Raw genomic sequence first — 16239 nt, 5'->3', positions numbered from 1 at the left:
GACGCAGGGGACAGAGATTAAGTCGAGGAAAAGAGGTCAAGATTTTTTTTTAAATGGACTCAATTTTTTGGAACATTTTACAGATTAGAGGAACCTGTGACAATCAAACACAGTTTCTATACACAGCTGCACAGTTTCCCCCTTATTAACTTTTCACGGTAGGGTGGTGGATCTGTTATAATTAATGAACCAATATTGGTACATGATTATTAAACAAAGTCCATAGTTCATTTAGATTTTGTCTTGGCTTGGGCTGCTATAAGAAAACACCATACACTGGATGGCTTGAAGAATAGGAACTTACTTCTCACAGTTCTGGAGGCTGGAAATTGAGATCAGGTTGCTAGGATACGATGCTGTGATTAGAACACTCTTTCTGTTTGGAGAGTGCCCTCTACAGGATTTTCACGGCACAGCGCGTGAGCTGGCATGTATTTTTCTTGAGGACTCTACACTCTGGACCTAATTATCTATCAAAGACCCACCTCCAAATTCAATCACCCTGGAAATTAAATTTCTTTTCTTTTTTGTGGGGGGAGAATTAAGTGAACTTTTGAGACACTCATTCAGTCCCGAGGAGATTTCCTTAGTTTCTAACCATGTGTCTATGCAGGATCCCACATGACACTTTCTTGTCATGTCTCTTTAGGGACAGCCTCTTGGACTTTGCTTGCTCTTGATGGTCTGACAGTTTTTAGGAGCGCGCTTGGATATATTGTGGAATGTCTCTCATTGTAATTTGTTCGATACTTTTCTCTAACAGTCCCTGGGGTGACGGGCTTGGGGAGGAAGGTCACAGAGGAAAAGTGCCATTTTCATCGTATTACATCCAGGGTGCACAATGTCGCCGTGGTTTATGACTGCTGGTGAAATCGTGATTACCAGATTCAACTTTATTTGTCAGCTATAGTTACTCCTTATTCCTCCTTCCATTCTGTCCTCTGACAGGGAGTCACCGCAAGCAGCACACACTTCAGGAATGGGGAGTTAGGCTTTCTCTCCCCAGAGTGAAGAATATATGTAAATTATCTGGGACATTTTTTAATGTTTTATTTATTTTTGAGAGAGAGAGAGAGACACAGCCAGTATGAGCAGGGGAGAGACAGAGAGAAAGGGAGACAGAGAATCTGCCAGCAGGCTCCAAGCTCGGAGCCACCAGCACAGAGCCCGATGTGGGGCTTGAACACACGAACCACGAGATCATGATCTGAGCCAAAGTGGGACACGTAACTGACTGAGCCACCCAGGCGCCCCATCTGGCACTTTTCTGTACAGGACATTTTTCCTTTCTCTTCATTTATTAATTTATTCAATTATATATTTATTTCAGTATGGACTCTTTGATATTTATTTTATATTGGGCTTATCAGTCTTAGTCAATTAAGGCAGCTATAACAGAATATTCCAGATTGGCTGGCTTATAAACAAAAGGAACATCTTGCTCACACTTGTGGAGGCTGGAGTCTGAGATCAGAGGGCCAGCATGGTTGGGAGAGGGCCCAGTGCAGAATTTCTCACTGTGGTCTCACATGGAAGAAGGGTCTAGGGAGCTCTGGGTGGGTTGCTGGGGGGTCTCTTATAAGAGCTAATCCCATTCATGAGAGTGGAGTGCTCATGACCTGCCCAACTTCCCAAAGACCTCACCTTCTCACACCATCACGTGGGCTTGAGGGATTCTAACACTCGAATTTTGTGGGGACACAGACATTCAGACCATACCAGAGCCAGATACTACTTTCCTTATTTGGTGCTCAAACTCTTGCACCTCTGGCCACTGGGGGCTCTTCTAGGTAGTTCCTGTGCTGTGGACATACTCCAATTAGTGGTTTGTCGTTTTGTGTTTTGAACATCCACTTGCTTACTTTCTGGAGGATATGATGTTATGATGTAGTTTTTAAACACAAAGAAGACAGTAGTATTTAACCAAATGGGTTATACGTGCACCAGCTGATGAAATAAAGCTTTTATTTTACAACCTGACATCTGGTAGAAACTGATGTCTTCAGTGACATATTTACTAATTTATTTATTCTTTAATGTGATGGCTTTAGACATGGCAGTCATTGTTCTGGGACCTGAGGACACTGAGGTCCTTCTCTGTCAGAGTCGACATCCTACTTGAGCAAGAGGCAGTTCTCACTTTGTAAGAGGTTGATGTGCACAAATGTCATTTGCCACAAGTTAGTTAAATAGCATCAGCTCTCCAACACATGGTTCAAGTTTGATTTACTATGGAAGTTTACCATGAACAATTGCATGAAGTGTACACTTGGCTGCCAGACTTCTTTCGTCCACAGATCACTACGTAACTAACAGATGCACATTGCGATAAGTAAACATCACGTCTTTCAAAGCTTATGGGGGTCGATCACTGTGGCTGTGTCACTTGGTGTCCCATGACAGCAGAGCAGGTGGTCGTGGAGTCTCCTGGTTTCCCAGCGATGCGCTGGGTGACATTATACAATAGTGAACAATTGCAAATGGAGAAATGAGAAGAGCTGAGGTTGGAGGGGAAGCTCAAATGGAATGTGAGTGGGACATGAAGGCACATTCATGGGAATGCTGCCTGGGATACTGTTTCCAGAATCTAGATATGCAGCCAGAGGAGGAGTGAAGATAAACTTACCACATCACCGAGGAAAGTGTTGGTGGGAGGGTGGCAGGAAGGATGACAATGTCCCAGAGGAAGTGATGCCAGCAACTATTCACAATAATATTGTCAAGATTTCACAGCATTGGAAGTGCCAAGGATGGAATGTTGGAAGGTGATCCCAATTGAGAGAGGAGGGAGATAACCCAGACACTTGGTTTATATTGTCAACTGTGTAGTCAGAGGAAGGCAAGCCCTCTGCAAACTACTCCTGATAAGTCTTTACAAACAAATAAAAATTCTTCCCTTTTCAATTTTCTGATGTTTCAAAAGCTCACATTCCAAGTGAATAATAGGTTTACTGTTTTTTTATGTCCCTATACATTCACGACTGACTGTTGGAGGGTTTCTAAGGTGTTGAACAAAGTTTCTAAAGGTCACAGAAAATTGTCACTTTTGCTACTGGTTATGGGCATCACCTCACGTGTTTTCAGTGGAACTATCATTGTTTCGGTTCTTCATCACTGTGTAAGGTGAGCACTGTCTCCATTTATCAAGTCGGCTGATCTTAAGTTCTAGGGAAACAGTTCAATTCAGGTCTGAGTGGATTGAGAGAGTGGTATTGGTATTTTATGCGACATGTGAGAAGAGCTTGAGAGAGGAAGAGACTGAGGATGCACATCTGTAGGGGAAAGAAGCAGAGGAGGGATACAATTTGACTTCCATGTCCACAGGATCACTGTGGCTGAAACTGGAGAGCCTGTTAGGGACGTAGCAATGGTCCACGAAGGGATGCTGGTGGCCGGGGCCAGGGAGCGGCCCGGGAGTGAGCAGTGAGTGTGCAGATTCTAGATGGAGTTCACGATGTGTGGAAGGAGGCTTGCACTCACACCTGAGAGCTTTTCAGGAATTTTGCAAGCTAGTTGTTCAACTGTCGTAGCTTGAAATTGGCCACATTGGGAGTATAGACACCACAGAAGTTGGCAAGCACTACAATTCAGGCTTCTTTTTCCTTCTGAGAAGTGGATTGTTTAACATCTGCCATCTCACCGGTGGACACAGCATTATGCAGGCGGAATTGAACACAGGATATAAAGAAGGAACTCAGGGAAGGGTACAGGTTTCCCGAGTGCCAGCATTTCTACATGAGTAGGGAGAACGGGAAAGATGAAGGTGAATGCAGAGCTAGTGTTCCCAGCACAGGGAGAGGAGGGAAATTTCTCTCTGCTTTGAGTGGAAACACATGTAGGCAAAGGGGAAGAGGAATCCTTTCTCTTCTTCATTCCAGAAGGAGATGCTGGATTCATTTCCATTCAGGAGGCATTGGAGATCCTCACCCAGGCTGGGGAGTCTGGGGGTTGGCAGGAATGACCCATGAGTGCATGGCCTTAAGTGTGTATTTCATGGCCACGGTCCCCAGGAAATGGATGAGAGACAGCCTGGTACATGAACATGTGACTTGTTTCTCACATTTTAGGAATATATCATTGTGTTACTTTCCAGAGCATGTTCCCATGGCCCCTGCTCAGACCCAGGTATGAAGACCCAGCTCTGGGGGCATCAGGGACGGTGAGAAGGAGCAGCAGGAACTATGGGCAGGTGGGTCTCTGGGGAAGCAGGCCTTTGGGTCAGGGTGGTAGATGCTCTTAGTTGTTCCTTGTCGTAGGCTGGGCCCCTCAGGGAAGGAAGGAGGCAGCAGAGACTGAGGGTGGCATGTAGCAGGGGAGGAAGGAAGGAGCTGTGGACCCATGTTCACATTTCATGATCTGCTCACCATTCCAGAAATGTTCTCCATGTGCCTCCTATGTCCTTGGCGCTATTTTCCTCCCAGGACACCTGTTGTGAGAGGACAGGCAGCCCCTGACATGGACTCTGCCTCCTCAGCCTTCCTCTCTAGGTCCTGATCCCCTCTCCCCCTCTGCAGTCTGTCCCACAGAAGGTCAGAGCAGGAGCTGTCCCCAGAGCAGCCAGTGGGCACCCGTCAGCATTTCTCTAACTGTGGACTTCTTGTGCCCAAAGAATCTAGAGATGGTCCCACTCAGCAGCCCCTCATTCAGCCTCTCTGCCCACTTCCTCACTAGAAGCCGTAGGACTCTGTGCATATCCTTTGACAGCCCTTGACCCAACCTACTTCCTGCAGAACTCCACACACTTTCTGGGAGTTGGGAACCTACCAGAGGGATCCCCAAGTTTCCTGAGGGCATCAAGGGAGGTATGTTACCTGGTCTTTTCTCCAGGTGGGTGCTGACCCTGTGGGCTGCCCCTCCTGCTGACCTGACTCCTTCTGGAACTGACCTTGCCCTGTCCTCCTCGTCCATAACTCACAGTCAATCCGTTGCTTCCTGTGGGCATAGATGGCAGAGGCAGTGATGAGCAGCAGCAGCTTGGGGCCCAGGGAGAGAGCCGCCAGGAGTGGAATGGACAGTTCTCGATCTGGAAATGAAGGGACAGGAGGCACCTTCAGAGAAAGATCTAGGAGTCCACCCCCAGGGCCTCCACTTACTCCACCTGAGGAGACATGGACCCATCAATGCTCTGAAGCTCATGACTCTCCCCTGTGGGAGGCTCGAGGCAGATCTCAGGTAAGAAGTACCTCATCTCACTCACCCCTTCTCAGGCTACCAGGTGCCCTTCCTGAGGGAAGGGGTGGAAGCATGAGGGTTACTGACTTGGCTCCCACATGCAATGGGGTGGGTCTTCCATCTTCTGACGAGGGAACAGGCTATAGTTTACAGAGGCTCACACGATGAGTGGGAAACCCCTCACTGCTGTCCGTAGGATGAATCTGAGACCTTGTATTTGGACCAGGACATGTCCAACTTCTCAGGGCCATAGGGACAAATGGCAGCGGGCCCCCAGTGCAGTGAGGACAGTGTCATGGTGAGTGAGGTGCAAGGCTGCCCTGCTTGTTCCACACACAGGCCTCCGTGATCCTGTGTTCTCATGTGCTGAGGGTGCTCTCAGGGTGACCTACCTCACGAGACCTGCGGGCTGGACGACACCTGAGGGGGGCAAGGAAGGTCTCAGGTGGGTGTTTGAACCACCACCCAGCCCACCTGGTCATGCCAACGTCAGGTGGGACATCTAGCTGTTGGACATAGACCGTTGTATCTGGATGCACAACTTCAGATTCTTTGCCTTTTCATAATGACTAGTTTTGCTCTTAGATTTACATCAAGGAATTCAAGTAAGGGGCGCCTGGGTGGCTCAGCCGGTTAAACATATGACTTCGGCTCAGGTCATAATCTCATGGTTCGTGGTTCGAGCCCCACATTGGACTCTGTGCTGACGGCTTGGACAGGACACGAGCCTGATTCAGATTCTGTGTTTCCCTCTCTCTGCCTCTCCACCCACACACTGTCCATCTGTTTCTCTCTCTCAAAAATAACTAAAGATGATAAAACTAAAAACAATTTCCAAAAAGAAAGGAAATATATGGGATAATCTTAGAGGTGGGAGCAGAGACCCGCCATTTTTACTCTGTGTTGGAGGATGGCAGGTCTCAGCTGGGTGCCCTCTGGACTTTTCCTCAGTTGGAAGAGCTGCATTGCCCATGTTTGCACCTGCTTCTAGAGGGTGGTGTGCAGCAGAGGCCTGGAGGAAGAGCAGGAGCAGAGGTTTTGCCCCTCTCCTCCATTTCAAAAAGTCAAAAATAGCATCCAGCTTGTCTCTTCTCTGTCCAAGTATGATTCTTCTGTGCTGCATTGTGTTCAGTGCGTCCTTTGCCAGTCTTGCCTCCTTCGCTGTCTCACACGCGTGTGAATCGGGCAGCACTCCACAGTGAGCATGCTCCCTTCTCATATAACTTGGAGTTTGCTTCCCAAGGCAGTTGACCAGTGGTGTTTGTCTGGGAAGGGTCTGGAAACCCAGCTCTAATGTGCAGATACAGTCCTGGTCTCTGGCCAAGAGGTCCCCAGCCTTTGGGCGGTGGGGCAGGGGTAGGTCCCAGCTTGCCCTGCTCTTGTCAAGCTAGAACCTCACAATGGTGGCCTGGAATGGGAGCAGGAGAGGAGCGGGGTACCCTGGCCATCTGGAAATAAGCTGGTCCTTATAAGAACTACAGGGTTGAGTGGCTATTGCTGGGCATCAGTGCATTGGAGAGACAATGCAAAGACAAACCAATTGATCTCACATGAAAAGTTCTGTGTGAAAATCCAAGGAATTCCAGGCAAGACTGTAGACTCTTCCCTCCTAGAGCTGGAGGGCAGAAAAAGCTCAGGAGCTAAGTGGGTCCCCCATACTCATCAGAGCATCAGCGCTACAGCAAAGATGGAACTCTCAGCTCAGTGCACCTGCTCTGCCAGAATAGGGCCCCGGGACGGGGGGTGGGGAGTGTGGGAGACATGCTGAGATGTGGGATAGAGACTTTGGGGACAGGGCATTCAAAGCCCTCAGGGCACTTGTGTCTGTTGAGGACAAGGCAGCAGCTAAGTTACCTGAATACAGCTTCTGAACCCAAAGCAAAAGCTATAAAAGGACAGTAAATTCTGTGGAGCGCTGGCTGTCAGTAATTCCTGAAGAGCAGTCCCATACCGCAAAATCTCTGGGAGACAAAAGGGAAATACCATGGAATCCGGATGATTAATATCTTACACGGCTGTCCCCACCCTCACCAGCCACAGGAAAGGGCAGGTGAAGCAGACAAGGGCAGCTAGCCAAGGAGCCCGAGAGTTATGGAAATACCGCAGCCAGTATTAAATCCAACTGAAATTAGAATTTTTTTAAATGCTTATTTATTTTTGAGAGAGAGACAGAATGAGAGCGGGGGAGGGGCAGAGAGAGCGAGAGAGAGAGAGAGAGAGAGAGAGAGAGAGAGAGAGAGAATCCAAAGACAGGCTCCAGGGTCTGAGCTGTCAGCACAGAGCCTGATGTGGGGCTCCAACTCAAGGACCGTGAGATTGTGACCTGAGCCGAAGTTGGATGCCTAACCAACTGAGCCAACCCAGGCACCCTGAAATTAGAAAATATTTTCATGTGACCTGCACATCAGGACACAGATCTTAGGAATTGGTTTCAAAGTGTGCTTGACCTAATATGTAATATGTAAGAGATGAATCACTGGGTTCTATTCCTAAAAAAAAGACTACACTGTATGTTAACTGACTTTAATTAAAAACAAACAGGGCACCTGGGTGGCTCAGTTGGTTAAGCGTCCAGCTTCTGCTCAGGTCATGATCTCACCATTTGTGGGTTCTAGCCCTGCGTCGGGCTCTGTGCTGACAGACTGCTCAGAACCTGGAGCCTGCTTCGGATTCTGTGTCTTCCTCTCTCTCTTACCCTCCCCTGCTCATGCTGCCTCTCTCTGTCTCTCAAAAAAAAAAAAATAAAAAAAAATTTTAAAAACAAACAATGGGCAGAAGACACCAATGGACACTTTTCCAAACAAGACATCCAGATGATGACAGACACATGAAAAGATGCTCAACATCACGCATCATCAGGGAAATAAAAATTAAAACCCCAATGAGAAACCACCTCACACTGTCAGAATGGCTAAAATTAACAATATGTTTAACAACAGGTATTGGCGAAGATGTGGAGAAAGGGGAACACTCTGGCACTATGGGTGGGAACGTAAACCTGGTGCAGCTGCTCTGGAAAACAGTGTGGAGGTCTCTCAAAAAGTTAAAAAGAGAACTACCCTATGATCCAATGATTGTACTACTAGGTATTTACACAGAGGATACCAAATTACAGATTCAAAGGGATACATGCACCCCAGTGTTTATAGTAACATTATCAACAATAGCCAAACAATGGAAAGAGCCCCAGTATCCAATGACTGATGAATGCGTAAAGTAGTTGTGGAATACATATACAATGGAATGTTACTCAGCAATCAAAAAGAAAGAAATCTTGTCATTTGCAACAATGTGAATAGAGCTAGAGTGTATTATGCTAAGGAAAATAGGTCAGTCAGAGAAAGATGAATACCATATGGTTTCACTGGTATATGGAATTTAAGAAACAAAACAAATGCTCATGTGAGAAGGGGAGAAGGGAGAGGGGGGAAAACCATAAGAGACTCTTAATGGTAGATAATAACCTAAAGGTTGATGGAGGGAGTTTGTGGGGAGTATGCTAAGAGGGTGATGGGTATCAAGGAAGGCACTACTGTTGAGCACTTTGTATTATAGGAGTGATGAATCGCTGAATTGTACTTTGAAACCAATATTACAATGTATGTTAACTAACTAGAATTTAAATTAAAAAAATCTCAATTCCAACATCAAAAAACGAGGAGGAGCAAAATCAACTCAAAACAAGTGAAGGGAAAAAAAAGAGAGAAAAAGCAATGAAATTGAAACAGAAACAATTGAGAAAATCACTGAAACAAAAGTGAGTTATTTGAAAAGATCAATAACATGGAAAATCTAGCAATTTTGACAATGAAAAATATGAAACATAATGCATTACATCAAGAATGAAACAGCATATCACTACAGACCCTACAGACACCAACAGGCTATCAAGGTAATATTATGAACAACTCTGTGGGCAGAAATTTGACAACTCAAAGGAAATGAACCAGAATCCTCAAAAGCATGGCTGGACCTAAGTATTCTATATAAAATGATGAATGTGAGTAGCCATTCAGATTCTTTTCAAGTCAAGAATTGTGGAGGCCTAGGTGTTTTCAGAGGAAGGTTCTTCCAAGCATTTACAGATGAACTAAAACCAAGTTGGGGACACAAAATAAAGTTATGGGAGAAATTTTCAAAAATCTGAATATAGACCCCATTTTAGATGATAGTAGGAAATTATTTTACGAAGTGTGTTATGGAATTGGTTTTGTAGACAAGCCAGTGTCATTAGTCACATGACCACACAATTATGGACTCTATTTGCAACTGGATATGCATCCATGCCCAAGTCATTAGTGGACACAATTATGCAACTTCTGTTTACCCCTAGTTTAAAAAGAAGTTATTTGCTCTCCTCTTCCTATCTATACTCTCCCTGCTGGGAGGGGCATGGACACTCAGTGACCCATTGTTGGCCTAGCAATGATGGTGACGTCCTAGTGCATACAGAAGGAACATGATGAGCCTTTGAAAGGTCTTTTAGAGCAAAGATTTTTTGAATCGTGTCTCTGTCTCCTCCTGATACTACATGAGAGAGAGATAAGATATGACCCCTTGGTCATAAAAGGAGGACTTTGTAGGTCCTTGGGACAATGTCCAGTTGCTGTATCTAATACATGTTTTTCTACAGGCTGGTGGCCCTTGTCCTCGGGGACTCTCTCTCTCTCAGAATAAATAAATAACTTTAAAAAGAGAGCTTTTTAAATATATATATATAAAAACAGAAAACTAAAACCTCCAGATCCTCTGGACTTTCTTCCAGAATTTCAGAGTGTTGGATGCAGACAGTTGCTCAGTGACAGTGGAATGTTCTGAAGGACTATAGGCTAGGCAGGTGAGAAGGATCCAGAGGAGGGGTACTGGCCTGGCATGGTGACTTAATCACTGTCAGGTGAGGGAGCAGGAGGCAGATGGTAGCAACAAGCTCTTTCTCTTATTTCCCTCCCTCTCTTCTATCTCTAATGCATGGTTATGGCAAAAGATCCAAAGATATATGTACCAAACTCTTACCAGTGTTCATTCGTGGCATGTGGACTTTGGGGGAAGGAACCTCACAGCAAATTTCTCCTTCATGTCTATTGATATTTAGATTATTCTATAATGAGCATAAATAACTACTTTTACCATGAAAAAAGAAAATATAAAATTTAAATGCCAGGTTAGTTGGCATTAAGCCTCACCAGAGTTTCCATCTGTGCACTGGTCCTTTGTGTGGCCAGAGGTCTTGAGAATACGGCTTTTGGTCACTGCCCGCTGCCCATCGTGCTGCACCTTGCAGGTGAGCACCACCTCTTCCGTGTGGGCAGATAAATTCACCAGGAGCCAGCTCGTCCAGCTAAAGGTCCCATCCTTGTTCTCTATGAGGTTCAAGGCTGTCTCTGTTTTGCATATGTTTCCGTTCTCCAACCAGGTCAGTTGTAGGCGCTGGGGGTAGAACTTCTTTGCTTGGCAAGTGATGTTGACCTGGTCCCCTGTCACGGGTTGCTGGACAACCTCCAAGGTGGGTGGAACTGAAACAGCACAGAGCAGAAGCTCTGACCTCATAGGACAGACACATCACAGGGGAGGGGCTTGGGAACTTAACTCCCACCTCACAGGTAAGGAATCACCCAGAACAGTTCTAGGCATGCAGCGGGTGCTCAAACAGTGAGAGTAGTCTTTGCATGTTATTGAAATCCCTAGCACTCTGCCCAGTACACAGTAGGTGCTCAAGGACTGGTAGCTCCCATTAGGGTGATAATGAGTGAAATCAAGATACAGAGCTCCTGGCATGCAGTTGGAATAGAACAACTAGCAAAATACATGAAATCACTAAGCTCACAGTGGCTGGACTACAGCAGGTGCTCAATCATTGGAACGGCTATGGGAAAGTAAATGAAACTACCTAGCACAGTGCTTGGCACATGGTAGGTGTTCACCTTTAATCTGCCATTAAAGCAGTAGGAGGTGACTGTGCCTCTAGGTGCCCAGTGTGGGAGGGTCTGTCAGGAGACAGGTTCCAGGGGAGGGAAGGCAGGGAGCACAGGGTGGGAGAGGGGCAGGCTGGCAGGCTTGAGGGCCAGACGTGGGCTTAGGCTGGGGGTGACAGGCATCTACCTTGGAGGGTGTCGGACAAGTTGGCTGTCCCACGAAGAGGAGGGCCCCCCTGCAGGGTCTCATGGGCCACCTCGCAGATGACCTGGGAGCGGACGTCCCCCGAGGCCAGCTCCAACGTGATGGTGCTGGAGATGCTATAGGAAGCGCTGTCTCCCTCCAGGTCCACGGTGGTGTGGGAGGCTGGCAGCTGGTTCCCGTTTTTGAACCATTTCAGGGTGACGTTTCTGGGGGAGAAGCCGTGGGACTCGCAGGTGAAGCTCACAGTCTGGTCAGGCGCGGCCCTGGCCGTGGGGCCCGACACCACGGGGGGAGAGGGTTTGGCTACAAGAGGAGCAGTTATGAACAGTCAGCACGACTCTGATCATCCTCACAAACGACAAGTGTGTCGAATGTACAGAACTGTCACATGGATTATTTTCAACCCTTCTGAGAATATCGGGAGGGCGGTGTCAGAGATTGACTCAGAGTCGGGGGTAGGGCCCACAGGCGATTCCATCCTCAGTTCTGGGTACCCATTGTCTTCTCTGCCATAGGACTTCCCACTCATCTGGGCACAGGAAGGACATTTCTGGTGCGTGTCACTCTTGGTCTCCACTGTTCTGAGCTGCCTCCCCAGACACCTTACCGACTTCAGAGAGTGTGTCCAGTAGTTATCTCAGGGTTGGGGTAGGGAGGGAATGGGGACCCCCATGATAGCAGTAACCAGGTGGCCAGCAGCCTGGAGGTGTGGACTGACACACAGCTCAGCACCCCCTGTGAGATGGGACAGCTGGCCTTTCACCTTCCCATGTGGCAGTGAGGGGCAGGCAATGCAGACAGTTTTGCTTTGTAACACTGAAAATGCTCATCAAAGTCAGATCTATCTTAATCCCAAACTTAACTTATGCTGAGATCTCTCTTCAAGAAATTATAAATTTACTCAATTTTTCACTCTTTCCAAAAATATTCCATAGGGTCTATTTGCTGCATCCCTGAATCTGAGAGGGAGCATAAAGGGTTTTTCTGAATCTGCGTTCTTCTCTTGGGTCAGCATTGGGTTGAAAACCAAGATCACTGAGTGCTGAGATATCAGTGGTGGTTAAGTTCTTAAATGTGAATTAATTTCAAGGCAGTGACACCGGCCTCCAGAGCAGGCAGAAGCCCTCTTGTGTCCTTGAGGCACACACATCAGTGACTCAAAGGGAGGGCATTTCACCCATAGAAGGTCCTATAGGTTGTCCCCAAATTGTTACTTATTACTCAAACGTTCTGTAATGGTTGGCAGAAGGCACATATATGTGTATTTGTGAATATTTAAATTCCTTTTTAAAACTTTCTTTCTAAATCTCAGCAAACATTCTGAGGACATAGATAGGAGGTGTCACATGAGTTGGTCAAGTCATGGAAACACCAGCAGCCCTGACCCCCCTAGCGGGACAAAGTGCTATGAGTGTTTTTATCAAGTGTCTTGGGCCCCAGATGACCCATCCTTTTCCTCAGGTCCTTCATCACCACACCAACCCTGTGATGGGGGCTCTAGTGTGTCCCCAACATTCATGGGACAGTGCCTGAGTGAAAGGCCCTGTTGTAAGCTCCTTACGTGTATTCACTCACTCCATCCCTGCAGCGGCTCTGTGGGGTCGTATAATCAGACAGATAAGGATACCCGGCCCAGTGTGGGGATGATTCATCAGCGGTCATAGAGTCAGGAAGGCTGAGTTGGTTGGGAGCCTAGTCAGTAGGATCAGCCACGCTGTCAGTTGCTGCATGTGGACACTCAAGAATCCTAACCCTTCATCCGGGGCTTTCTGGACCTTCTGTCCAATCCTCAGACCCCTGACCAGCTGTCTGATTATCCCCACAGTGCAGATGGGACATGGAGGACCTGAGAGACACTGAGACTAGCCCAGGATCAGACAGTTCTGGGAGGGGCATCCAGGGCTCACTGAGGGTCTGTCCTCTCACGTGGCTTATTGTGTCCCCCTAATGTCCTTCCAAGGCTGATGTGATGATCCATGTTCTATAGGTGAGGATCAGAGCCCAGCAAAGGGAGCTGGGTCACAACCTTGAAGGAACCTCTGGATTTGGGGCCACGCCCTTCTTGCCATATGACGCAGACAGAGCACAGTTCCTCCCAGCTGTCCTAAAAGGAGTCCATGATAATGACCAGATGAGGAGTCTGAGTCTGAGAGAAACAAGGGGCTGTTCCTCTCCCCTGACTGCATCCCAGGGGGACTTCTGGTGGCCTCCAGCCTTCTTGTCACAACAGAACAAGAGCTCCATCTTCTGGAGCCAACAGTGACTGCCACCGTCCTGTTCCCTCTGGGAGTCTCCACTGCAGGTTGTTCTGGGGAGGGGTCTCTGCAGGTGCCCAGGGCTGGGGACCCTTTAAAAACAGAGTGAATAGATGGAATCTGGAGAGCTGAGTCTAGAAAATGAACTCTTGCTCATGGAGCACCCTGTCATCTTTTGTCTGCAGACCCAGGAATGGGGTTTCTGGGTGGTATGGCTGGGATTGTGGGGGCCCCTCTGCTCTGCCCAGGCTCGCACCCCAGGCTGCTCAGTGAAGGATGAATATCCCACAACAGGGAAAGACTCCAGATGCTCTTCTGTGCGTGGAGCCGTGTCCTCCAGGAAGAGGCTCAACATTTCCTGAGACATTTGTGTATCTGTCTGATCCGGGGTGTAATGCTAGTTCCCCTCCTTCAAGTACTCAGTTCTGTTAACGCTTACTGCTGAAGAACAGAAAAATTCAAGGTTTTCAAGGAGAGGCTTGGGGCGCTCTCCCACTTTGATTAGCACAGTGACTGCACAGGGCAGGGCTGTGAGTCAGGCTCCTTGGGGTTTAATCTTGGTGCCTCTGCTCGCTGAAGTCAGGTGCCCTGACCTCTGTGTCCACACCTGTAAAAGGGGCAGAAATGGCTCCTCCCCCACTGTTGATTTAGGTCACTGTCATGATGAAGGCACAGCATGTGGCCTGAGGGCCTCCCTGGCCCCTCTGTCTCCATCCCTTCTCATCCAGGGCATCACCTGGGTGAGCAGATGATATAGATCTGCCTGGCAGTGGAGCCTTGTGTAACTGTGGTGAGCAGGCAAGGGACTTACCACTGGGACCTTCTGCAATAACTGCATAATCAGGATCAAGCCACCTTTCCTGCCTAGGTCTGGGGCAGGTATGAGGAAACTCAGTTGCTACCATGAGAGTCAGTCCCTGAATCACAGGAGCATTTTCCAAACAGACCAACAGCGAATGACCAACATCTGGCATCTCTTCTACTAGGGGTGACACAGTAAGCAGTGCGACCATGTCTCTTCTCCCTGTGATATCCTGAATGTTTATAAGGAAGCTCACCTCTCCCTCCCTGCGCTGGGTGCACGTGTCCTCACTGGAAGGGCTGGGAATGTGCGCTTCATGAGAGAGGAGGCCTTGCATGTTTTGTTCCTGGCTACTCCCACAGCGCACAGAGCAGCGAATGCACACAGCAGGTGCTTAGTAAGCACTGAATAAAGAGAACCCTGGCCACATCAATGTGAGTGCTGTCTGGGGGCAGGGGTGAGGACAGGGGCACCCACCACAGTATCTGATCCTTATCTGTTGCTCAAACAGTGGAGGTCATTCTTGTTGACTTCTTGTCACACCCAGGGGATGAAAGAGACCCACACCATACTCACTACTCATGGTGACCTGAGGTGAGGCTTGTGACTGAGCAAGTCACTCAGACTTTGAGTCCCTCATTCCTGGAACCAGAGAGCTGGTAGGATTGGAAAGGGAAGAACTGGGAAGCCCACATACTGGAGTCCAGATTTTCCCACTGTTTTCCAGCCTTGGGGCCCCTCCAGGCCTCAACTTCCCTGATCCGTGGAAGGGGCTGATTCAGGGGCACCCATGACAGCAGCTGATCCTTATCTGTTGCTCAGACAGTGGAGGGCATTCTTATTGACATGTTGTCACAACCAGGGGACAAAGGAGGCCCAGGCCACACTCACCACTCACAGTGACCTGCGTGCCGGGTCCAGACTTAAACTCCACATCAGGGGTCCCTTTCTGGAACTTCACACAGTAGTAGGTACCAGCATCTGCTGGGGTGGTGTTACTGATGCGGATGAAAAAGTCCGTGTTGTTTCTCTTTGTGGTGTCTGCAACCTTTGTTACTCGAGGCGACTGGGGGGGGTGGTCTCCTCCTCTGAAGCTGAAGATTAACTCCCGGCCTGGCCCTGTCCCCTTGAACCACTCCACCTTTCCAAGGGGGTGCAGGGAGGTCACGGTGCAGCGCAGAGTGGCCGTCTGTCCGGCTGCCACAGACACCGACTTGTCCGGCTGGATCACCTGCAGCTCCGCCTCACCTGCCACACCTGGAGGGAACACAAAGCAGGTATTTCTCATCCTCGTGTGATCCTGTCTGTCTTCTCTAGTGTTTCCCCACAACAGCTTTCGCTGACCGAGTGCACCCCGCGAGTGGGCCTTGACCTCAGCACGCTTCACGGACACGGCACGTAACCCTTACGATGAGTCTGTAACACGGGACCCTATTACAGCTGAGGACACCAAGCCACAGAGAGACTGTGTGACGTGGCACATGGCAGGAGGGAGTGCCTCAGCCCTCCCTGAAAGCGCCTTGCTTCCCTGAATGACTCTGCGTGTCTACTGTGTGGCCCCTTCTGGTGTTACACTTTCTGAGCCCTTGCTTTCAGTGGGACCACTTGACTTCTTTAGACCATCGTGTGTGAGTTTAAGTGATGGATTATTTTTCTGGACTGTGCATTTAACTTCCAGAGCCCTCTATGGATTGACTCCCCTCCTCCACAAGCACATGCACATGCTGGGGTCTGTTCCATCAGCCTGGGTAATAGTGGCAGTGATGGTCACAGCTTTCAACACACAATAAACATGTCTTAAATGAGAAGAAAACATTCTTTCAACAATTTGTGGGTTTTTTTTGCTCCTATCATAATCATTTTAGTTTCTGAATGCATTTGCAACACATTATT

General features: G+C 48.2%; 1 protein-coding gene and 1 long non-coding RNA gene across 9 annotated transcripts in view; one reads left to right on the top strand and one right to left on the bottom strand.

Moving 5' to 3' along the window:
- LOC115273602 overlaps window positions 1-16159 on the top strand; it is a 59197-nt gene extending 43038 nt beyond the window's left edge. For 2 of the 4 annotated variants that reach the window (XR_003900854.1, XR_003900855.1), the window contains exons 2-7: window positions 4094-4189; window positions 4731-4802; window positions 4945-5172; window positions 5512-5665; window positions 13277-14780; window positions 15664-16159. This is a non-coding gene — a long non-coding RNA (uncharacterized LOC115273602). Of the gene's footprint in view, window positions 1-4093; window positions 4190-4671; window positions 4803-4944; window positions 5173-5511; window positions 5666-13276; window positions 14781-15663 lie in introns of all 4 variants that reach the window. The other 2 variants (XR_003900856.1, XR_003900857.1) reach the window with 2 other exon arrangements.
- LOC115273595 (signal-regulatory protein beta-1-like) overlaps window positions 1949-16239 on the bottom strand; it is a 22304-nt gene continuing 8013 nt past the window's right edge. Inside the window, exons 2-8 of one of the 5 annotated variants that reach the window (XM_029916703.1) lie at window positions 15238-15603; window positions 11272-11592; window positions 10356-10685; window positions 7027-7133; window positions 4916-5023; window positions 4365-4426; window positions 1949-3941 (exon numbers count right to left, since the gene is read on the bottom strand). In XM_029916703.1, the coding sequence (XP_029772563.1) occupies window position 3941; window positions 4365-4426; window positions 4916-5023; window positions 7027-7133; window positions 10356-10685; window positions 11272-11592; window positions 15238-15603 (1295 nt within the window). In that variant the 3' untranslated portion in view covers window positions 1949-3940. Of the gene's footprint in view, window positions 4427-4915; window positions 5024-7026; window positions 7134-10355; window positions 10686-11271; window positions 11593-15237; window positions 15604-16239 lie in introns of all 5 variants that reach the window. The other 4 variants (XM_029916704.1, XM_029916702.1, XM_029916706.1 and 1 more) reach the window with 4 other exon arrangements.

Source organism: Suricata suricatta, chromosome 12 (genome assembly GCF_006229205.1).
Source record: "Suricata suricatta isolate VVHF042 chromosome 12, meerkat_22Aug2017_6uvM2_HiC, whole genome shotgun sequence".
NCBI classification, from domain to species: domain Eukaryota; kingdom Metazoa; phylum Chordata; class Mammalia; order Carnivora; family Herpestidae; genus Suricata; species Suricata suricatta.
The sequence above is the reverse complement of the archived record's forward strand: the minus strand, read 5'-3'. Positions and strand labels throughout refer to the sequence as shown.